The 24954-nt window shown below is 42.9% G+C and overlaps 1 protein-coding gene across 3 annotated transcripts in view; it reads right to left on the bottom strand.

The window, feature by feature from the left end:
- The window catches only part of KIAA1549L (KIAA1549 like), a 262887-nt gene extending 245903 nt beyond the window's left edge, over window positions 1-16984 (bottom strand). For all 3 annotated transcript variants that reach the window (XM_081279968.1, XM_081279969.1, XM_081279970.1), the window contains exon 1: window positions 16240-16984. In XM_081279968.1, coding sequence (XP_081136094.1) covers window positions 16240-16486 — 247 coding nt within the window. In that variant the 5' untranslated portion in view covers window positions 16487-16984. The remainder of the gene's footprint in view (window positions 1-16239) is intronic.
- Window positions 16985-24954: the final 7970 nt, after the last annotated feature.

The following is a 24954-nucleotide window of genomic DNA, read 5'->3' as shown; positions in this document are numbered from 1 at the left end:
AGAAAGGATAAAATGTAAGGGTCATGAAAGGGCTTTGGCGGAGAGACTGCAGATTTAGCTACAGAGTATACATTGGAGGTGACTGGTTCATAAAGGACACAGATTGCTACCCAATGGGAGTAAACCAAGTTATGAAAGAGGATGCTGTACTGAAGGGCTTGGGTAGATACATTTTAGGAAAACCTCTGATAGAGGATAAGGCTACTTTGAAGGCTGAAGTCTTTCTCTCTGGTTCAAGAATGAACCACACTTGTTCCCACCAGAGAGGACAGTACCTGCTTCTCCCTTCGTCCCAGATCCCTGCCTGATTATCCCCTAGTCATCCTTCTGACATTGGCTCAAATGCCACTTCCTGGAGAGTCTTCCCCAGCCCTCCAGTGTCAGTCCCCTCCTCTAACCTCCCTCAACACCCTGGGCTTCCTGGTCACAGTAACCATCCTGTTGGCAATCATCAATCATGCACTTATCCCTGTGAGTAACTGGCTCATGTCATGAATATGATTATCAGCAGAGATGAGCAGGACGAGGGGAAGCCCACTACCTGCCACATACCAAGTGCTCAATAAAGACTGTCTGAATTAATACATATAAGGAAAATCAATTTGGTAACCACAGACTTCATTATTTAAGACTGCATGGCATATCATGCTGATAGGGAAATTATCACCTGGGAGTGATAAATCTCTATTGTTAATGTGGAATGGATATTTATTAAACAAAGAAAACTAGCAATTTATAAGATATAAAAACAAAAAACAACAGTATAAAAACTAACCTATGGTGAAAAACATCACCAGGGTTGGGAGTTTGTGAGGCTGGAAGTAGGGAGTGGAATGTTTGTAGAGGGGCAAAAGGGAACTTACTTCCCAGGGTCATGGTCATGTGCTGTATCTTGACAGATTTAGGTCACACAGGTATATACTCAGAAATATATCTTTAAGCCAGGCCTGTAATCCCAGCAGCTCAAGAGGCTGAGGCAGGAGTATTGCAAGTTCAAAGTGAGTCTCAGCAATTTGGTGAGGCCCTGAGCAACTTAGCAAGACTCTGTCTCAAAATTAAAAGTTAAAAAATGAGCTGCAGATGTGACTCAGTGGTTAAGTACCCCTGAGTTCAATCCCTGGTATCAAATAAATAAATATATATGATATATAAATATGTACATATTTATATGACATATATAAATATGTATAATATATATTTATTTTTTTAAAGATTTCTGTCTTTCATTATATGGAATATTTACTTCAAAAAGGAGCCATAAATAAATATTGAGCCAGGTGTGGTGGTACATGCCTTTTTTGTTGTTGTTGTTGTTAATATCTTTATTTTATTCATTTTTATGTGGCGCTGAGGATCAAACCCGGGGCCTCACACGTGCTAGGTGAGCGTTCTATCACTGAGCCACAGTCCCAACCCGGTACATGCCTTTAATCACAGCAATTTGGGAAGCTGAGGCAAGAGGATCACAAGTTCAAGGCCAGCCTCAGCAACTTAGGGAGCCCTAACCTCAAAATTAAATAATAATAATAAAGGTCTAGGGATGCAGTTCAGTGGTAAAACACCCCAGGGTTCAATCTCCAATTGGAGGTGGCTGGTTCATAAAGGACACAGATTGCTACGCAATAGGAGTAAACCAAGTTATGAAAGAAGATGCTGTACTGAAGGGCTTGGGTAGATACATTTTAGGAAAACCTCTGCTAGAGGATCAGGTTACTCTGAAAGCTGCAGTCTTTCTCTCTAGTCAAGAAGGAACCACACTTGTTCAATCTCCAGGGCTCAATCTTCAGTATCAAAATAAACAAATAAAATAAAAAACCTAAATATTAAACTCTAATGAATGGCACTTATGCTGAAGAATTCAGGGGTGAAGAGTACTGAGGTCTTTTTTTTTCAATACATCAAAAAATAAGATGAATTGAGGATGGATAGAGAAACAGATAGATGATGAGGCAAAGAAAACTATACCTATATAGTGAATACCTGTGTATTAGGTATTCACTCCATAGTTCTTTCAACCCTCTTAGGTGTTGGAAAATTCCACAAAATGTGGATTTCCTACCTCTGGTTTGAAAGGTAGGAGAAAGGAGAACTGCATGGTATAATGGCAAACATACTTACAGTGGTCAGATCTCCTTTCAAATCCAAGCTGTGTCACTTAACAGCAAGGTGCCCTCAGGCCAGTGAGATTCTCCAAAGTCCTCTCAGTTTTAACTTCCTCCATGCAAAAAAGGGCAAGAGCCGTCTAACAGTGTGGTCATGGAGATTAAACAAGACAAAATCCTAGATCCAGTACCTAACATCACAGTATCATTTCATAAATTGTTAGTCCTTTTATTCGGAAGTCAACATATCCACAAACTAGGACAGATCTTCACTAAAACATAAAATAAGAATCTTGTAACATTTTTCTCTTGGTCTATCTCAAGGGAAATTAAAAGGATAAATTAATTGTGCTATTTTTATAGGTACAGACCCTGACCTTCCATCAGTAGGACACGTGGAGTTCCATGTCTAAGGAGAGTGACGGATCCACATGGCTGATACTTTCTCACTCTGTCTCCTGGTGGCCAGTACCACCACTTGTGAGACCTGGCCAGGGTCAGCAGCAGTCACATCAGAGGGAAAGATGGGGAACATCGATGGAATGGTAAGTGGCTTTGGAAGCCAAGACTCACCATCTCCTTGCCAGTTGTGCAAGGGGGAAAGAGCCAACCACACAAGCCATGAGCTCTGACGGCGTCTGACGCCTTTTCAGAGGTGGTAGTCACAAGACTGTCTTGGCTTTTGGCATAATTATGTGAACTAAGAGATGGCCTCGTGATCATAAATAAAGCCTGCAACTGAGACTGATAGTGTGTAACCAACTGAAAGAGTCTCCCAGAGCAGACTTTTTATTTATTTGACACCAGGGATTGAACTCAGGGGTACTTAACCACTGAGTCACATCTGTGGATTTCCTACCTCTGGTTTGAAAGGTAGGAGAAGGGAGTTTCCTCTTGACACCACCAAGTGAGGAGGAGTAGCTGACGTCTGAGTGCAAGGAAAAAATACACCTTCCAGTACCAGAAAACAAAACCAACGGCCATCCAAGAAAATGAGGTCTGGCATCTTAGAGTCAGTGAAAGGGTTAACTACATGTCACAAGGTAGACATTATAATCAAAAGAAACTGCCATGCTTTAGAAAGCATCTTTGTGGGACTATAAGATTGCACACTCAGAACTATATACCTCGAGCTATTGGGGGCTGCTTTCACCCCCTCTACCTGGAGATCTTATTCTCTTGGACTGAATGATAAACCCGCCTGGTGGGTTGGCCTGTGGACCCCTTGGCTTCATGGTGTACTTCCTGTGCAAGCTGCCCTGCCTGCAGTCCATCTGTGGATAGGAGCATCGCTGGGCTAGGACCTGATCACACCCCTGCTGAGCCAATTGGACACCTCACTTCCCAGCACTACTGTTGCATTGGTAGCTTGAAATCAGTCATCATGGGAATATTTATACCATGAAATTAGCCAACCCTATAAATCCAGCCACTCGTTGTTTTCCATAAAGGCAGCAATAAAACCAACACGGAAACCTTTTTTTTTTTTTTTTTTATTGCTGTGAAGGAGGAAACCAACTTTGGGAAGTTTGTCCCACCCATTCAATCTTACTTAAAACTGACCTCTGGTTGAAAGAGGGGTTAGGCTAAGATGGCCATTTTTGTAACATGTGCTCCTTCTTTCTCTGGCCTCTGCTGATCAGTTGAGGGGTAGATCCCTATCTCCACTGGCCAGACTGCAGCAGCCTGATTCTCCTCCTGGGAATGTGGAAGCAGAACAGAGACTGGATGCTGGACACTCAAACTGAAAAGTCCTGCCAACTCTGACTATGGCGAGCAAAGGCCCCATGCAAGATTCAGTTATGGGGAACCCACTATGTGGGTCATTAGAGAAAGCCAGTCTGCAGAAAGAGGTGGAAAGATGAGCCCAGCCTTAGGAAGATGGATGGGACCCTGAGACACAGAGTACAACGAAACAGAATGAGGAGTGTGATCCAACAGCCTAGTTTGAAATCCTGTCTCCAACAGTTAGCTGTGTGTGTTAGTTTTTTCATTGCTGTGACCAAAGACCTGACCAAAACAATCTTAGAGGAGTAAAAATTTCAGAGATCTCAGTCTACAGACAGCCAACTCCATTGCTCTGGGCCTGAAATGTGGCAGAACATCACGGTAGAAGAGTGTAGAGGAAGAAAGAGCTCAGGACTTGGCAAACAAGAGAGAGAGCTCTGCTCACCAGGGACAAATATAAACCCCAAAGGCATACCCTCAGTGACCCACCTCCTCCAATCACACCCTACCTGCCTACAATTACCACCCAGTTAATCCATATCAGTGGATTAATCCTTTGACTAGATTATAGTATCATAATCAAATCATTTCACCTCTGAACCGTCTTTCATTGTCTCAAACATGAGCTTGTGGGGACACCTCACATCTAAGCCATGACACAGTGTGACACTGAGTGAGTTACTATTAAGTCAGTCTGCCTCCATCTCTTCATCTCAAGCAGGAAGATTAATAACTGAACTTGCTTCATAGGGTTGTTGTGAGAATTAAATGAGCTGATACAGACAGTAAAAACTCAAAAGTGTAAGCTATTATCTCTGTTAATTAATTATAGTACCCACATGGCCCAGTTATATTTCATTCCTATTCTGAATATGTCACAAGAGATTCCCCGGTGGCCTGGAGGCCCATACTTGAGCTAGTTTGTATAGCTAGGCGTCTGTCCCTGAATCAGAGAATAATGGAAAAATAAAAAATCCCAGGACCACCATGCAACCTTTAGCAAATCACTTCCTCAGCCCTCCATTAGAAGTGGCAAGAGATTCAAATGAGAAAAGAGACTGGGAGCTTCAACAACTGTGAAGTGTTACACCAAACTCCGGGACTGTTTTCCTTACCCGCCTGTAAGGAAAAGTAAATATATTACATTAGCCACAAAAATGGAAAAAAATGCTTGCTTAAGATACTTTTATTGCTGAAACAGACACAAGATATAGTCCCCATTCTGTTTAAAAAAAAAAAGTTCAGGGTCTGTAGGGTTTGCCAGCTTGCTTTATGTGTTCATCTCCACTATTAATAAGTTAATAACAGGAAAATTCCAAGGACAGCTCTGTGGTGCTGATTTTTTAATACACTTTCATCCAGTTTTAATCATATTCACAATAATGCTCCTGATTCAGATCCTCCTATTCTTCTCAAAACAAAGACTCATTCCTTGATAATGAAGTAGGTGGGTTTGGAGATGTTTTTGCTCAGCTCTTTTCCACAAGGACTTATAAGCTGCACTATTAATTTCAACACATTTTTCTTCTCAGTCTTCTCATTGTTTTTTTTTTATCTTCTTGAGGTTGCTGTTGTGGTCTGGTAAATAAAGACACGTGCCAGAGCGGTGGCATTCATTCCCTGGAGCACAGGTAGAGGCTGAGGTGTGGGGGCCCTAGTTTCATTGGAGACCCTTAATAATTGCACATTCCACATGGAGAGAGTAAACTTAGAAATATTCTAGACCTTCCGGTCTACTGATATTGCATAAATACTAAAGCCATTTTGTGTTTCTGGCATCAGGAGGCTTTTTTTTTTCAAGCTAAGAATAGACTGAACATATATAAATCAAATCCCCCTCTCGTGGTTAGGACACATTAGGCAAGGCTTTGCCTGACTGAGAGGCAGGTGCAGCAGTGACCTTGAGCTATGCTAGAGGCAACGCTTGGCCTTATTTACATCTACATTAGCTGGTTCAAACATGATGCTCAACCCCACTGTGTTTAAAAAAAAAATCCATGAATTCCCTTAAACATCTGTGGGAGCTTCTTCTAGGGAAAGAAGCCAAGAAGTAGTGAAAATGGAAGGAAGAGTCTAAGGAGATGTTTTAATTCTAGGTTTGAATCTGAGCTGTGAGTTTAAAGCTAATCTCTTTATAGCAAAAGGTTTTTCGATATGTTTCCAGAAGAAGTTCAAATTCTCTCATGACAAGATTTAGCTATCTTGAAAAGACAGCCACCATACAGTGTCAAGTGAAAAATGTAAGGTGTTAAATATTACACCCTTTATATCTTAGAAAAAAAATATAAGTGAGGCTATGGATATGGATATAAATATTTGCAAGAAAAAAGATCTGGAAGGACCCAGCACAACTCTAGGGAATAGCAATGAGGCTAACGGGGCCTTCTGCATTTCACTTAAGTATTTTCAAATTTAATAAAATATGTTAGTGTACATTAAACACTTTATTATGTGTATGGTATGGATTGAGGAAGAGGAAGAAGCCCAGTGGGCAATCCCACCAAGATATCTGCTTACAGCTCATAAACACACAGCCAGGCACAGGGGGAAGCTGGGAGAATCTTGAGGCTCTTATTCACAGGGGATAAAATTCCCTGAAAAATGAAGTGAATTCATAAATAACAATCAGCCAGCAGTGATATCAACTTCCTGAACATGTCCCAAGCAATTTCTCCTCATCCCAACTATTCTTTCTAGACCTTGAACCAAATTTCTGTGGTGTCTTGTAGCCCTGGGAAACAAGAAAAGTACTAGAAGTCCCTGATTTTAACTCTTTAGTTAAAATTCAGGGTTTCTTTAAACCCTGAATGATCTTCATTCTCATCTGTAAGACCATAGACATTAAAGGAGAAGTAATACCAATTCTATACAAATACTTCCATAAAACACAAGAGGAAATACTTCTGTACTGTCTATAGTCCAGCATTACCCTCATATAAAACTGTAACAAACTTTTCAACCAAAAAAAAAGTTATAGACCAATATCTCACACAAACATTAGACTTTAAAAATTCCTACCAGAAAGAATTAGAAAGTCAGGCCCAGCTGAAATATTCATCATGACTAAGCTTGGTTCAACATTCTAAAATAGACTAAGTTGTCTTTTTACAGATTAAAGAAATCTTGTGATCACCTCAAAAGATACTGAGAAAACACTTGACAAAATGCAATTCCCATGCATGACAAAAATTCACAGCACACTGGATGTAGAAGGGAATTTTCTCAGCCTGATAAAAGACCTCTACAAAACGAAAAACAAAAATTATAGCTGACATCTTACTAATAGTGAAAAACTGAATGTTTCCCCCCAAGACTGGGATCAAGACAAGGATGTCCACCTTCCTCATTCATATTCAACAATGTACTGGAAGTTTTAGCCAAGGAAATAAGGCAAGAAAAGGAAATAAAAGGCATATAGATTTGAAAGAAACAAACCAAACTGTCTTTAATCACAGATAACATGATTTTCTACTTAGAAAAAATCCCAAATATTCTATAAAAAGCTGCTAGAACTAAAATGAGTTTATAGACGGGTCATGTGCTATAAGGTAAATGATTTTTGATATGTTTATACAATATAAAAAATTTAAGTACTGTTTATCAAAGTCTTGAAGCACATGAAATACACATGTACAAATTTATATGCTAAATTCTATAAAACATTCATGGAAGAAAAGATTATATAAATACATGGAAAGATATATGTTCACAGATCAAAAAATTCAGTATTATTAAGATATCAGTCCTCCACAAATGACCTAGATCTAAAAAAAAATTCCAACAAGAAAAATTCCAGCACGACTTTAAAAAATTTTTTTTTTTAGATTTAGGTGAACACAATACCTTTATTTTGTTTATTTTTATTTTTATGTGGTGCTGAGGATAGAACCCAGTGCCTTACAGTGCCTCACAGATGCGAGTCAAGCACTCTACAACTGAGCTACAACGAGAGCCCCCAGCATAACTTTTTAATAGAGATGAACAAGAAGATACTAAAATCTATGTGGAAAAGCATAAGACCTAGAAGAGCCAACAATTTTCTTTAAAAAAAAAAAAGAAGAAAAAAAAAAAGAAGAGTGGACAAAGAGTACTTATACTACCTGACTTCAAGACCCACTATACAGTTAGAATAGTGGAACTCAACTGAGTGGCAATTTTACTCTCCAGAAGACATTTAGCAACGTCTGGAGACATTTTTTGATTGTCACCATGGGGAAGCAGGGAGTTACTGGCATTTTCTAGATAGAGGCAAGAAATGTCCCACAATGCACAGTGTAGCCCCCACAACAAAGAATTTTGAAGCCCAAAATTCTTTGGACTTCAAAATTCTTTGTTTGAACTTCAATGATGTTGAAATTCAGAAGTCTGAGCTAAAGAAATCAAGACAGGGTCATATTGGCATAACAGAAAAAGTATAGGTCAACAAAACAAACTAGAGCCAGAAATAAACCCATGCATATGTGGTGCCAAGGTAAGTCAATGGAGCAAGGGTAGTCTTTTCAATAAATGGTACTAAAGCAATTAAACATCACATGAAACAAATTAACCTTGACTCTAACCTTGAACAATATATTATATGAAATGGATCACAGACCTTTAAGTAAAAATTAAAATATAAAACTTGCAGAAGAAATCGTAGATGTTTGTGATCTTGGGTTAGGCAAAGATTTCTATGCTAGGATACTAAAAAAGAAAAGAAAAAAAAACATGACCCTTAAATTAAAAAGTTGATGAAGTAAAGCTAATCAAAACTGAAAGCTGCTATTCTTTGAAAAATACTACTAATAAAATAAAAAAGAAAAGCCACAGGGTAGGAGAAAATACGTGCAAAACATATATCTGAAAAATAACTTGTATCCAGAAGATATACAGAAAGTTCAAAAATAAATGATCCAGTAGTTTAAATGGGCAAAAGATTTTAACAGACACTTCAAAGTACAGTCATAGATGGCAAGGAAGAACGTGAAAAGATACACCAAAATGACATCATTAGTAATAAGAGAAATGCAAACCATAGTGAGATACAGCTAAATAACTGTTAGAGTGCTGAAATTTAAGATAAAAGGATAGGGGGAAAAGCTGACTATATCAAGTCTCAGTGAAGATCCAGAAGAGCAACTGAAACTCTTTTTTCTTTTTTTTTTTCTTTTGGTACTGGGGATTGAACTCAGGGGCACTCTACTACTGAGCCACATCCCCAGCCCTACTTTGTATTTTTATTTAGAGATAGGGTCTCACTGGGTTGCTTAGCACCTTGCCATTGCTGAGGCTGGCTTTAAACTCACAATCCTCCTGCCTCAGCTTCCCAAGTTGCTGGGATTACAAACAGGTGCCACAGCACTCAGCTCAACTGAAACTCTTGTACCTTGCTAATGAGGATGCAAAACTCAATAGCCAATTTGGAAGAGTTTGGCAGATTCTTATAAGGTTAAACACAAACCTAAAATAAGATCCAGTGATCCCACTTCTAGGTATTTACTCAAGGGGGAAAAAAAAACTGCCCATGCAAAGACAATTATACCTCAAACTGGGAACATCCCAAATGGTGAATGGATAAGCCAACTGGGGGACAATGAACCATTATTCTGCCATTAAAAGGACAGAACTGGAGATCTAGGCAACAACATGGATGATGCTCAAGAGCATGAAGCCAAGTGAAAGAAACTGGATACAAAAAGTTACCTACTAAGCCATCGCATTAATATGACCTTCTGGGGAGTGGGGAGTGGGGAGTAGGGAGAGGCAAGATTTGGGACATTTTACAAGTATCTTTTGAAAAAGGCAAAACTACAGGGATAGAAAATAGAAAGGTGGTTGCCAAAGACCTGATGCTGGGTGGCAGGGTGGACTGACTACAGAGGGGCAGGAGAGAGCCTTCAGGGAGATAGAAACATTCTACATCTGGATAAAGGTGAGGGATCCATGAGGTCTACTTCTGTCGAAACTCAACATACAGCACACCTGGAAAGGCAGATGGTGATGTATGTGAGTTATACCTTAATAAATTTGATTTTTTTAAAAAAAATCTTATGGCTCATGGGTGTGTTCTCTTTGTATGGCATGACATTTCAAAAGTCAAAATTCACTCATGAGCTTGAAAACAAGGAGGTTCTAAATAAAGATCCAAGTTTTCTTGAGAATTCAGAACCATAGCACTGAGCTCCAATCCTTCCAGGCTGCAGCCAACCAACAGCAACCTCCTTATGAAGTGTGGGCACCTTCTGTCTTGCCACAAATCCCTGCCTGACCTACTTCATGGAGGTACTGCCACCTGCCTCTCTACCCACCTGGGTAAGGGTTTCTTGTCCTAGGTTACTGACTGCTTGAGGGCAGGGACCAGGCTGGGCTTATCTTCCACTAAATACCAGGCATCTAGCAAAGAGCCTGGCAGATGCCAGGTGCATGGCAAATACTGCCAAATGCATGTGACTCATTCGCCACCTTCCCACCAGCTTCAATAACTGATATCTACGACACCCAGATTGCTGACCGCTCCTTTGGTTCTGAAGTCCTCAAAGAGAGTCATCATCCGTGGCAGCCATCCCATACCTAGAATAATGTGTCCTTCTGTGTGTTTAGAAATCCCCTCTAAGATGTTGTCAAGCAACGAAATGTTTTAGGGTCATTCCAACTATTCATTTTTGTCTGAGAAGAGTAGAGTTGTTGTTCTAAAGGGGGGGGGGTAGGGAAGGAACGAAAGAAAACCACAATGTGAGCTCCAAGGTTAATGAAAATGAAAAGGGAAACATGCACGTTCTTCTGGCACGTTCTCAGATTATATTCTAGTAATTTAAGACTTGGGATAAGTGGCCTTCTGAGGGGCTCTCCGCTCATCTTCAGAATTTCAGGATCTCAGGGTTTCCACAGCAGTGTGGATGCGTGGCAGGGAGGGATATCCAACTTCTATTTTAGATGAATATTGAAAGCATCGTGTTCCCAAATCATCTTTACTTTATGGGAAGTGGGGAGTAGGGAGAGGCAAGATTTGGGACATTTTGCAAGTATCTTCAGGAGAAAAAAAATACCATTCAAATGTTCTTGCTGTATGACATTAGTGTTAAAAAATAAGAAAGTATGAATATATATAATCATTTCCCCCATCTTAAACCTCCCTGGACCCATTTCTCCTATTACTCTACTTTTCTCTAGTAGAAAAGACTCTAATAGGGTTGTCCTGTTTGCTGTCTGGATTTCTCTTCTTCCCTGCTCTCTTGAACCCACTGCCATCAGACTGTGTCTGCATCTCTCTTAGTGATGCCAAACACTTCCACGTCTGGAAACCCAATGTGCATTGCTAGTACCAGTCTAGCCCCACTCTTAGCAGCATCTGGGAAGCTGATAGACTTCTCCTCTTCAAATGCTTTCTTCACTTGGGTTCTGGGACACTGAATACATTTTCTTCTCTTCCTACCTCTCTCGGGTCATTTCTTTGCTCTTTGGCTGGTTCTGCTTCTCCCTGAACCCACAAACGCTGCAGCACTTGGGAGCTTACTACAGATCTCTCTTCTCTATACCAACTCTCCAGCTCCCTGATGATAGCTCCCAAATTTATATCTCTATATCTGATTTCTCCCTACAATTCCAGACTGCTTTGTTCAACTGATTACCTTATATCTTTGCTTAATAAACATTTCCATTTTTACATGCCCTAAATGAACTCTGTACTTCCTACCCCAAAACTGAGCCAACTGCAACCTTCCCATCTCAACTGATGGTAACTTTTTCCCAGTTCCTTGAGCCAAAAACCCTGGGAGCTCTATTGGTTCCTCTCTTCTTTTCCCACCCTCTTACTCTATCCGATGACACTATCACCTCTATCTTCAAAACGTGTCCAAAATCTAACCACTTCTACCACCTCTCCTGCTACAACTGGTCTCAGCCATCTTTACTGGCACACTGGATTTCCATACTAGCCTCCCACCTGATCTGCCTGCATCCTGCTTGGCCTTATAGTCTTTCCTCCTCCCACTATAGGTACTGGGGATTGAACTCAGGGACACTCAACAACTGAGCCATGTCCCCAGCCCTATTTCGTATTTTATTTAGAGACGGGGTCTCACTGAGTTGCTTAGTGCCTCACTCTTGCTTTGAACCCTGCAATCCTCCTTCCTCAGCCTTCTGAGCCACTGGGATTACAGGTATGTGCCCCAGCACCTGGCACCAAGTTGATATATTCTCTCTCTCTCTCTCTCTCTCTCTCTCTCTCTCTCTCTCTCTCTTTGTAGATGGACACAATACCTTTATTTTTTATTTATTTATCTTTACATGGTGCTGAGGATAGAACCCAGGGCCTCACACGTGCTAGGCACACACTCTACCACTGAGCTACAGCCCCACCAAGGTGATTCTTTATGAAATCAGATTATGTCTGCTCTTGTTTAGAAGTTCCTATGGTTTACCACCTCACTCGGAATAAAATACCAAGTCCTCTCCACAGCCAGTATGCGCTGCATGACTCAGCCCTTGCTCCTCTTCAGCACCATTTCTTGCCACTCTCTCCTTCATTCAGTTCCACACTGGCTTCCTGCTGTCCCTCAACCATCTCAAGCCTTTGCATGTGCTTCTCCCTCAGTCTGGAATATCTGTTCCCAAGATAGCCAGTTAGCTCTCCACTCCAACGTCATCTCATCCTTGAGGCCTCTCCTCACCACCCTCTATAAACAAGTGCACGTAGGCAGGTGCTAGCCCCCAGATTTGTTCTTCTTCAGAGAACTTACCACTGCCAGACTACACTTATTTATTTTCAATTCTACTGAAAAAGGACCCATTGACCAGCATCACACAGGCACTTGTTAGAAGTGCAAAATCTTAAGATCTTACCTCAGACCTATGGAATCAAAGCCTGAGTTTTTACAGAATCTTCAAGTGATGTGTATGCACAGTAAAGTTTTGAAAGCTCTGGGCTAGTTTCTGGTTACCAGGAGAATGGAAGCTTTTCTTTTCTGTTCCTCTGAAAATCGATGTACTCAAAACATAATGAACTAATTAACGAGTGAACAAATGAACTACGTAGCACCTGTGGAATGGGAAGCCCAGTTGATGATGTGTACAAAGAAATTGGAGAGGGAAAGAAAGAGAAAGAGATCACAGAGCAAAAGTTGTTTCCCCCATGTATTGTAATTTATTTATTTATGTGGTGCTGAGGATTGAACCTAGGATCGAACCCAGGCAAGAGATTTCCTGATATCAACAAACCCATCTTTAAAATAAATAAATAAATAAACTTTCTTTCAAAATGCAAATACATTCCTCAAATCAAGCAGCTACTCACAACTTATTGTGGATAACTTAGATGAAATAATATTCTAGCATCTAACAGAATCAGCTAAGGCAGGGGATGATACAAGAAAGCTGTAAAATTTAACAAATTCCTGTTCCCATTCTGGGCATTGTAACAGGCAATAGGGAAACCAGGAGGAATCGGATATAACAAATTGGTTGGTAGTTAAGAAGACTGGAAAGCCAAATCTGAACTTTACCATTTTGCCTGAGGCCCGGATGGCAGGAGAGAATGAAGGGCGTCAGCCTTCCCTGCTAAAAAGAAACTTCTCCTACATCCAAAATAGAAGTGACTGCCTGCAAGCAAGGGTTCTGTGGAGATGGGAATTAGGAGAGGGAGTCTGAAGGAGGACACTGAACATGACAGCAGTTTATTCTTTGTATGGGAAAAAGAAGGACCTCAACTTCCTCTGATATTAAAGCCAAAGAGGCTGGGGTGGTGTGGGTGGGAGCAGGCTTGGAACACACTGCAGGGGCCCCAGGACACAAAGGTGCTAAACAACTGCAGCAGTATTTTCTGTAAACAAATCTATTTTTTGCCCACTTTTCAACTAAGTGTCTGGCTTAGCCTTGCTTAGAAAACAAGGACCAGGGCAGGCACGGTGACACACACTTGTAATGCCAGCCACTTGGGAGGCTAAGGCAAAAAGAATGCAAGTTTCAGGCCAGCCTGGGCAACTTAGCAAGACTATCTGGAAATGAGAAATCAAAAAGGTTGTGAATTTAGCTGGGTAAACCACCCCTTCCTTCAATTCCTAGTATCACAAAAAGAAAAAAAACAAGGTGGGGTGGGGGTGGGGGGGTAAGGGGAGGAGGGAGGAAAAAGAAAAGAAGAAAGGGGGAGGGAGGAAAAAGAAAAAGAAGGAACAGCAATGATGCAGTGACATAGCCATTGCAAATGACATGTCCATAGCAAGCTAGCCCTTTAAGTAGGACCTCAATTGTCACAGGTTTGGCTTCTCACACAACTCGGCATCAGACATTCTGCAGTGGAGGATAGTGCTGAACCCCAACTATCCATCAGAAAAAGTTCTAGACTAGGTTCTTTATTGAAAGGCAAAGTCCCAGGCAAGTGGCAACTGTTTTGCCCTCCTCCTGTCATTGCTTCCTTCCCAAAACCCCTGGAGATGCCTGTATGAAGCCCAAGACTCAGCCACCCTGGGATGAAGCTGCTGCCAGTGGAAATCAGAGAACAAATGAAAGAGGGAGGAGGTAAGACAGGGAACACACTGTTTCACTCTTTCATTGAGAAACCAGTCATAAAATTAGCAGCAAACACACAGGAAATGATGGAGCTCAGTAGATCCACAGGTGGGCTGGACCACAGAAAACTGATCATCAAGGGTAACAGCAAAAAGGACATCCAAAAAGCACAGAGGAAGCAACAAATCACTCCAATGAGAAGGGAAAAGATGAAGGACTTTGGGGAACGACATCAATTTAATGAGTTTTACCACCATTATAATCAAAGTGTCTTTCTTAGCCCTGTGTCCCCATGACCCCTACCCTAAAAGAAAAAAAGAAAAAAGGACACACCAGGGCTAAAAGCAGAAGATGTAGATCAGAAATCCCCTAAGTCAGACTGTGGCTGTCTGAAAGAGGAGGCACGCAAAATCACAGAGGTTCAGAAGGGTCTGAGCACAAAGGTTGGAAGAGAGATCAGAAATGAAAAAGCGATCAGAGGAAATCATCTGATACCACGCTGAACAGGAACAATACATGAAAGCCAAATTTCACATATTACAGATGGCTGAACAGTTTTTGGTATCTACACTCAAATGAACAACATGCAAAAGTGAATATCTCATACACAATTTACAAAACTATCAAGGATCTGATACATTTGAAACAAAAACTGTCTATTTCTGAGCCAATGGATACCAAGGCATTTATATGTGTCTTACTCAGGACTTGTTCTTCAACTATTGTGTTAAATACACACCACTGAAAACAGCTAAAGACAATAAACAGTGAGGGCTACAATTCTTCAGCACATTGACTACTGAACTTTGTAACCACCATAATCACAATAGAAAATCCCTTAACCATCACTTGCACACCCACAAAAATACTTCATGTCAGTGACCCTTTAAGTGTTTCATGGAAAGTGGGCCTTAAATAAGCTGTTAAAGAAAAGAAATATTTTTAACCTGAAACCCTCTTATCTAAGACAGTGTGTGAGCTCCTTCATCATTAGGAATCCTAATCTAGTTTGGGGGAGGGGCACACATAGAAAAAAAAGTCCTCATTAGCCCTTGCTAAAATCCCCAAAACTAAAGGAATGAATTCCCTGAAGTGGGAGCTCTATTCCTTGATAAACTGAATGTACCAAGAGCCCAGAATTCCATCACAAACACAAAAGCCTGCCCTTTACAAGTGCCATAGTAATCATTCTTATTTCAAAGACAATTGTTGACTACACAGTATAAGTTTTGAAGCACTTTTGCAGAATAATTCCACCCAAACAGTTACAATAGATTTCACAAAAAAAAAAATATCCAAGGAATTACAGTAATCTATTTCTTAGAGATTGTCCAAAGGAAGCTGAGAAGCCAAGAATGATCTCTTTTAACTAGCCTCCTCCAAACAGTGGGTAATATACTTGAACAATGCCTGAATTCCTTTGCCAGATGCAATCAATTATTTTAGGTACCTGCGTCCCAAAAGAAAAGGTATCCACTATCCACACAGAGGGGGGAATGATTTGGGGGAAGCCGACATGGAATGGCTTAAAACTCTCTAGCCATTTCATGCAGTGAAGACAAAGTGGACATTCTCAACAGTAAGCCCCAAATCTAGTGGACGTCCCCACCTGAAACGTGTCCTACTAAAACACATCCCTTTGAAGGTGTTCTAAACACTCCATGTCTTTATCGTGCCTGCGGGACCACTAGGTAGGATATGCAACTTGTCCAGAAAGAAGATAGGAATGCGCCTCTTTTTTCCCTCCCCGCCCAACGGTGCCTTCCCGGGAGACAGATTTCTGATTTCCGCCGCTGTTGCAGCAGCAAAGGGCGGAGAAAATCCCAGCACCGGTGCCGCAAAGATCTCTCCAACCACCGCCACCCGCTCAGGTGCTGGCCCCGACGGGCAGCCCAGCTACTTCCAGGAACCGCCGCCAAGTGCTTACCCGGGTCTGCCCGGCAATGCTCTGGAAGGGCCACCAGCAGCAGGAGTCCCAGCAGCAGCGGTGACAGCGGCAGCGGTGGCGGCGGCGCATCCAGGGACCCACGGACTCCGGGGCTCCTCACGCCCCGGCAGCGCGCGGCTCCCCAGCCGGCCTGGCCGAGCCCATGCGCCCGGGGCCGGTCCCTGGGCCCCTGCGCTGCCGGCCCAGCTTCCCTCGGGCCCCGGGGCTTCGCCTCTTGCAGAGCCATGGGGACCCTTCACACATCCAGGCCGCTGCCTCGCTCCACACCGCGCCGGGGAACCCAGCCCTCGGCGCCCCGGTCTTCACCGGGCATCTCCGGCCATAGCCCGGGCGCAGGAGGGAGGGGGCGCCGGGCGGCGCGACTTGCTCGATCGTCCTGCCTCTGCCCGTGGCGGGCTCCGGGGAGCCGCGGCTTCACCCGTGCAGGGGCAGGGGCCGGGGCCGCATGGAGCCGCGGCTGGCGCGGGCCGGGATTCCCAGGGTGCCTGTCACCGCAAGCCGGCGCGCCCCGGGAAGCGAGGGTGGGACGGGCGCCGCCCGGGGCTCCCTCCCCGAGGCCGGCTCCTAGAGATCGAGGGGGCGAGGCTGTGAAGATCCCGGGCTGGCGGCCGCCGGACGCGCTCGGGTCCTTCCCTCCCGCCGCCGGTGGCCGCCTCTCCACCCCGCTGTCTCCTCTCTAGCTGGTTCGCTGGGTTCGGGGACCAGCTCCGGCTCCAGCTCTCGGGACGCGATTGCTACTGCAGCTCAGAGCGGCGCCTCATTGACAAAGAAAGCACGTAGCACCGGAGCGGGCGAGGGAGGCGAGGCAGGCGCGCGCGCGCGCATCCCCGCGCGGATCCACCGCGCGCCCCCCGCTCCCGCGCGCCCTGCCGAACCCCAGGTCCAGAATCGGACCCCTTCCGGCGGTTCCCAAATCGCGGAGGTCCGCATGGGGGATTTACTCCGCCTCGTTTTTCTTTTAGTCCCCCACATAGAGGGAAGGTCGGCAGGAGAGGTCGTCTGACCCCGGAAGAGGGTATATGTGGTCCTGGTCAACATGCTGAAGCGGCCAGAAAGCTCTTCTGCTTGGATTTTGGATTGGCTCTTTGAAGCGGGGCAGAAACGCTTTGTGCTGTTCTTTCACTACTTCTCTGAGGGTCGGGCGGACACCTGCATGCCGGTTTTACCCCGGAGGAGCTGAAGCGGCTGTGGCCTACTTGCAATAAAACACTGGATTAAAACACATTAGACATATTTGGTGCAACCATACAACGTGCAAAGCAGTGCAAGGGGCATTAGGAAAGCCAGAGAGACTTTTCCAAAAAGTCCCCCCCAAAAAATAATAGAGTTGGGGCAGTCACTACCCTGTGGGATAAATTGCCAGAGTGAGTTTAATTGTTCTCCTGCTCTTGCCACAAGTTACCTAATTCGCAGGCACTTCATACATCCTTCAGTCAATAAATATTTATTGAGCACCCAACTGTTTGCCAGCTACTATGTTAGGCGCTAGGAATAAAAGCAGTAAGGAAAAACATCCCCTCACCAACCTGGTGAAGTGCAAGCTCTATTCACCCAACAATATTTATTCATCCAACAATAATGCCTGTTATTTGCCAGGCCCTGTTCCAGACACTGGGCCAACAGCCATGAACAAAAGCTCTGTAAGTAATAGAAAATCAAACAGGGATAAATACTATAGAGGAAAATCAGTGTAAAAAAAAATAAAAAGCAGGGAGGATGTTGCAATGTTAAATAAGGTGAAAGGGGGCCTAACTGAGAAGGTGACATTTGAGGAAAGACCTGAAGGAGGTGAGCAGACAGCCATGCTAGAAGAGCATTTCAGATAAAGAAACCAATAAGAGCAAAAATCCTGAGGCAGAGCTGGCCTGGTGTGTTCAAGGCCCAGCAAGCCCATTAGGGGATCTGGAAAAGTGTTTATCTCATTTATTGTGCATGGATAAGATAGAATTTCATCTAAGACACATTTTTATCTTCTCAGAAGTCAGATGTGTCCAACAATGAGTCTCAGATTTGTTGAAGAAACTTCTTGTAGTGTCATGTCAGTGCTCAAAATTTTCAGATTTTGGAACATTTGAGATTTCAAAATTTCAATTTAGAGATACTTGAACCAGTAAAGTTTACACAAATGCTTTAAAAAAAAAAAACACTGAAACAGTTCTGGTACTGAGCATTTTGGATAAAGGATCCTCAATGTGCCTTGTTAAGGTTATCATTTAATCACACTCTGATGAAATTAGTTCTGCTGTTTGAGTTTGTTGTAAGAAACTTTCCTCTGGTTGAGGCAATAAAGCAAGCCACGAAACTGGTCTGAGAAACTATTGAGAAAGTCATTTCATGGCAAGGATTCAGGCAGCATCAGAAAACAAGAGTAATCCCAGAAAGAAGATGGGGGTAAGGATGGCAGGCAGTCGAAAGTCACAGGGACAGACACAGGGTTTAGAATCCAGGACCTCTGAGAGAGAAACGAGCTGAGCAGAGATGGGAAGAGGGGAAGAAAAGCATAGGTTTGCTGGGCATTGGGGGCCTGAGGCACGCCTGTAATCCCAGTTACTTCTGGAGGCTGAGGCAGGAGGATCACAAGTTCAAAGCCAGCCTCAGCAAGTTAGCAAGTCCCTAAGGAAGTTAGCAAGAACCTGCCTCAAAATAAAAAATAAAATAAAATAAAAAGAAGAAGGAAGAGGAGGAGGAGGAGGAGGAGGAGGGACAACTGGTGATGTAGCTCAGTGGTTAAGCACCCCTGGGTTCAATTCCTGGTACAAACACACACACACACACACACACACACACACACACACACACACAAACAGGCCCGGAGTGGGGCTGCTTGTTTGAAGCCTAGAACTCATATTAGAGGGAGAATAGGAGGCAGAGAGGGGAAAGAACATGGAAGCCAATGTTCTTTCATTGGGCTTTTCCTCAAAGGGAGGGAAATGGAGAGGGGACCCTCAGTAGCACCAATTCCTTACCAGTCTCTCATTTAAGGGCTGAGGACACAAAGGTGGAGATAACAAGGGAGAACATGAACCCTTTAACAGCTGTAACCAGCAACACCAGCTGAGCTGGTTCACCTGAAAGGAACATAGTTGATGTCTCAGAGAAAAGACCCAGAAGGGGAGAAGTCTGTGGGTAAAGCAAGAAAGGCAAGACTCAGCCACTGTCAGGTTCTCCATGAGAGGAAGATTTGGGGGGTAACAGCCATGGGGCTGAGATAACAAATGCATATCTCAAAAAGTTTTCATCTGGGTTGGAAATGTGATATTCCCTTCCCCAATTTTTTTTTCCAGACTTGGACTAGTGATTGGGGAAATTTGTCCCTCTGATGGGCTGGCCTCAACACCAGACACCATCCTTTTTCTTGAAAAGCCCACAAATGAGTAAACCGAACAGGCATATACATGGATAACTGTAGAGCAACATGGTAAGCATGCAGTAGAGATCTGGGCAGGTCGTTCATCACTGTGGGTCGGTAGGGGAGTGCTATTTCTGCCTAGAGGAGGAGGTGAGGTAAAGAAGAAAACATTAAAAATTGAAGCTTTCCAGGCACAGCAAATAGCCAGGTGGACAGACATGACAGTTTGCAGCCTTTTGCAGGGAAGGGAAGTACCTGGTGAAGGTAGCAAGAGGGACCTTGGGAATATCCTGCTTCAAGGCAGGAGAGCTAAATTGGAGGTAGATACAAAGAGCCAGAGATCTATCTGAAGGTTGTTCCTTATGCTCATCCAGTTAGGAACAATTCTGGAAGGGTTTTCTGCTGGAGCAGGAAGCTCAATGAGATCCTTGAGAGATGAGTCCTTGAGAGAAGAGTGAGTGAATGTACACACTAAAAACTGTGCAGATTTAAATTTAGGCTGTCTACTAGCCATATAACATTGGGCAAATCACACGATCTCTGTAAATCCCATCTATAAAACTGATTGGAGCAACTCCCTCATTGGGTTGTCTTAATGATTGAATTGGTAACTGTCAATCACTTAGAAGTGTACTTGACACACAGTAAGCACTCAGTCTTATATATTATATGAGAATTGCAACCCTCTAAAATCATAAATCCTTTGTTCATTTTAGTCTACTTAACTAGGGCTTGGGGACTTTCCCTGTGTGCAAACTCATTGTTATATAGCTGTAAAAAGTCAGTATCTTTCGTGCAAAGCATTTCTTTGTCAGGGAGAGGGGGATAGATCAATCTCCAGGCAGTGGTTTCAGGCCAGCCCTTGAAATTCCTACCATTACGATAGGGAGGAAATATCTGGGCCTCTACTTTCATTCTTTTTGTAATAGGCACATCTTTCTCCTGTAGTCCTAATCACATACTGACTCTCCTTGAAACTCTACGCTGAACTCCTGCTTGCATGTTACTGGGTCTGTCCTGAGCTCTAGGATTCCAACAGTGAGTGAGGTTTTGCCCCTATACTCACTGAGCTCGATTCTTACAGTCAAATGGGGAAGAGGAGTAAACACAGAGTTGTTCATCTGCCCACAGGATGCTGATTCTGTAGGCACCTGTCGAGGACAGTGCTGACAGAGGGGGCTGGAGAGGCAAGCAAGAGTCATACACCACGCTGAGGAAGTAAAACGTATCTTTAAAAACCATGGTGGTCTACAGCGTCATGGGGTATATTTCAGGCATCTTATGGTTTCCTTATTTATTGGGGGGCAGGGGGGACCAGGGATTGAACTCAGGAGCACTCAACCACTGAGCCACATCCCCAGCCCTATTGTGTATTCTATTTAGAGACAGGGTCTCACTGAGTTGCTTAGCACCTTGCTTTTGCTGAGGCTGGCTTTGAACTCTCGATCCTCCTGTCTCAGCATCCCAAGCTGCTGGGATTACAGGCTTGCGGCACCCCACCCAGCTTTTTTTTTTTTTAAAAAAAAAAGAAGAAATTTAAAATGAAATTTAAATATGGTTTTCCTTGCTTCCAGTGCCCTGGAGAAAACTCTGGATATAACTGGGATGAAGCACTCACTGGGTCTCACTGTCCTAGGTCTGAGAAAAGTGTTTAACATAGCCATGTGGGTGCCCTAAACACCAGAATGGCCCTAGAGAGCCAGAAGATGCTGTTGAATTAATGTCGAATTAATGTCGCTGTTGAATTAATGTTGAATTAATGAGGGAAGCAGGGAGCTGTGGGAAAGTTCTGAGTAGAGGAATCGTGAGTGTGACTCTTGGGAAGATGGCACTGGCCTCTTAATAGAATGGGCTACAGGAGGGTGAGATAGAGGAGGTTACTGCAGAAATGTAGGTCATTCTTACTTCCCATGGGGGAAGGGAGCTGAGGCACTGGTGCCTCACACATGCCAGGCCAGCACCCTACACTGAGCCTCGTCCCTAATCTTCTGTTTCCTGGTTTCCCTTAAAAACAGTTTCCCACGTTTGTCCCAAGGCTCAGGACAACAGGTCCAGCAAAAACAGTGACAGCATCCACCTGGACCAGCTGCCAGTCTCCAGGTGGGTGAGGCTCATTTCAGTCCTCATGGAGGATCCCACCGCAGCCTAGCAATTCATCTTTGTTGACTTGAACTTAACTTCCGTTGATGACATTCCAACTCCCCCAGGTTCTAGTTAATTATCCTCTAAATCCTTCAGTAGGAGGAGAAAGTTTTTGTTTTTGTTTTTTTAAGCAATCAAGGACCAATATGTCTGGCTAATATTTCTGCTAATTCTGGGGCTCATTCAGAGCAGGGATTCTAGTCCAGCCTTGGGCACTAGGAGGCTACCTCATTTTTACCATCTCTTCACTCTTCAGTTCCTACTTCACTGTGTTTAGTCTTGTAATCTGGCTCTGTAGGCTAGGAGCTAGGATTGGCCATTGAAAATCTCACTGATGTCCAATCAGAGTTCAAGCCTAATTCCATCACCTAATAATTAGTAAGCTTGGAAAAAGTTTAAAACTTCGTATCTCAGTATCCCTTCCAGAAATCCAGAGATATCTATCTATTGTGAGGACATAATGTATTTGTAAACAGCATTATTCACAATAGCTAAAAAGTGGAAATAATGCAAATATACGTCAACTGGTGAAAAGATGAATTTGGTACAACAGAATACTATTCCCCAGTAAAAAGGAACAAAGTACTGATACATGCTACAACACTGATGTATCTTGAAAATATTATACCAAATTAAACAATCCAATCACACAAGGCTACATATTATATGATTTCACTTATATGAAATGTCCAAGGGAAAAAAAAGACAAACCCAAAGAGACCAAAAGTAGATTATCAGTGGTTGTCTGGGGCAAAAATGGGATTGAACATATAAAATTATACCTGAATTAAATATATATTTTTATAAATAAAATAACTTTAAAAATGGAGAGTGACTAAATGGGCAAAAAGTTTCTTTTAAGGGTGATAGAAATGGTCGAAAATTAAATTGTGGTAATGATTACACAACCCTGTAAATATACTACAATTCATTGAATGGTACACCTACAGCCAGTGAATTCTATATTATATAAATCATGTCTTAAGAAAGCTGTTCTAAAATCAAAAACTGAACCTTGCACAAGGTGCTCAATAAATCTTAGATATTATTGTCATATAAAGTCTTCCTCAAGCACATAAAAGGAAAAGGACTTCATAATTAAATTTTTGTCTTAAAGTTCTATCATTTTTAAAGGTCTGTAAGAAGTGTATTATAGATAACACATATTGGCACACTAGCAATAAATGTCATTCCCTCAGACTACCAAGGCCCCTTTTCATTCGCAAAAACACTTCCATTTAATTAGGTGGTCCAATGGATGCCCCTTCAGATTGGATGAAATCATTCCCCTCCAGAGACAACGAGTACACTGAAGCATTTTCCATTCTCCAACACCTGTTATGTGCCAGACAGCAGATACTCCCTGTGTACTAACCCAATCACACCTATCATTTCTTCATAATGCCTAACTTGAGCCATTGTTTCCACCTTCCTCCATTCATTACTCTGTATGTCCAACACTCGGCTCATGGGGCTATGAAGATAAATTAGACAAAATCCATATCCTCAAGGGTCTCAGGATAGAGCTAGAGGAAAATAAAATTATTAAGGAATTATTTATGCCACAGGTAAAATGACATAAGGGAAGAGATAATAAATCTCTTCCTTGGTTAGACAAGGCTTGCAGAGGAGATGACACTTGAGCTGGGACATGACAAGCAGACAAGATGAGGGCAAGAAAGAGGGCATTCCAGCCTTGCAAATGTGCAGAATGATAAGTCCACAGATATCTTTAAATGACACCAGGCTGCTAACACAGCTGTTTAGTAAAGAACATTGGAAGTTTCCATTGATGAGGCAGCTGAGGGACATCACAGAGAAGTTGGTGTCCTCCTAGGAGATTTGGACATTGACCTGAAAGAGATAGTGGAGTTTTGGGTTTTTTATTGTGGTTGTGGGGGTTTTCTTCTTTTCCCTCCCTGGTACTGGGGATTAAACTGAGGGGCACTCTATCACTGAGCTATACTCCCAACATCCTCCTTTTTATTTTTGAGGAAGGTCTCACTCAGTTTCCCAGGATGGCCTCAAACTTGCCATTCTTCTGCCTCAGCCTCCCTGGTCACAGGGATTACAGGTGTGCACCACCATGGTAGTCAGGATTTCTGAGCTTTAGGGAAACTTGTCAAGGACTTGTGTTGAAGCTGATTTGATATGCTGACCTCTGCTTTTGCTTATATCGTATATTTACTTGCACCTGTTCCATGACCCGAAGCATCTCCTGTCACCTCCACTGCTATGATCTTGATCAGAACTGAATTCCAGAAAGATCACCAGCATGCAGGAGGAGTGGACCAGAAGCAAGGAAGTGAATTCAGTTCAGACAAGTTCCTGGGTTGGAACTGAATGAGGATGGTGAGGAGGCAGGAAGCACGTTCGCTCTGAGAGGGTAACTAATGATGCCAAGGAGGAGAAGAGAGGACAGGAGAGAGGACAGGGAGGATAAAAAGTAGCTTTAGGGGAAATGAAAACGAGAGCTAAACAGCTAGAGGTGATGTTCACTGGGTCAAGTTAGTCTGCACGCAGACTACATGGGGGTGTTGTTGAAAATGAAGATTCTGAAACTTAGGGTCACAAGAGACTTCGTCTCTAACAGTCTCCCATGGGATGCCCATGCTAATCAACAGACAATGCTTGAGTAATCTTAGAGAACATACACTTTATCTCAGTAAAAGAATTTTTAAAAAGTTCTTGAGTTTGGAGGTTTTTGAGAAGCTATTTCCTATCTTCTCACAAATACAAAAACCATCTTGCTTCTACTGTTTACTTCCACACAAGATGATTGCACTTCTCCACAATTACCCTGTGTATCCTGCCCTGATAGTTCTTCCTTAGTCACCGATGTTAGGCTTGGTATTTTGGGCTAATGGTATGTGACAAAAGGGACAGTGGGCCACTTCTACTCACAAGCCTTAAGAACCATTGCAAGGTCCAAATCTGTTTCCTTTCCCTCTTGCATTAGGAGGGTATGTCCAACAGTCAGGATTCCTCAATCACAATCCTAAAATGAATAAACCCCATGGAGTTTAAAGTGACCTGTCACCAGGAGTAGAGCTGCTACTACTAGTCTGGAACCAACATATTAAGTTCTATAGAGAAACTTGTGTTGGTTTTAGCTACTCAGACTTTGGGGTTTATTTGTCACTGTAGCATTACCTAGGCAAAAGCTGACTAATGAATTCTATCAGCTATTAATGAAAAGAAAT

This window comes from Spermophilus citellus (genome assembly GCF_964194105.1).
Source record: "Spermophilus citellus genome assembly, chromosome: 2".
Lineage (NCBI taxonomy): Eukaryota > Metazoa > Chordata > Mammalia > Rodentia > Sciuridae > Spermophilus > Spermophilus citellus.
Note: the sequence above shows the minus strand (reverse complement) of the source record. Positions and strands in the feature narration are given on the sequence as shown.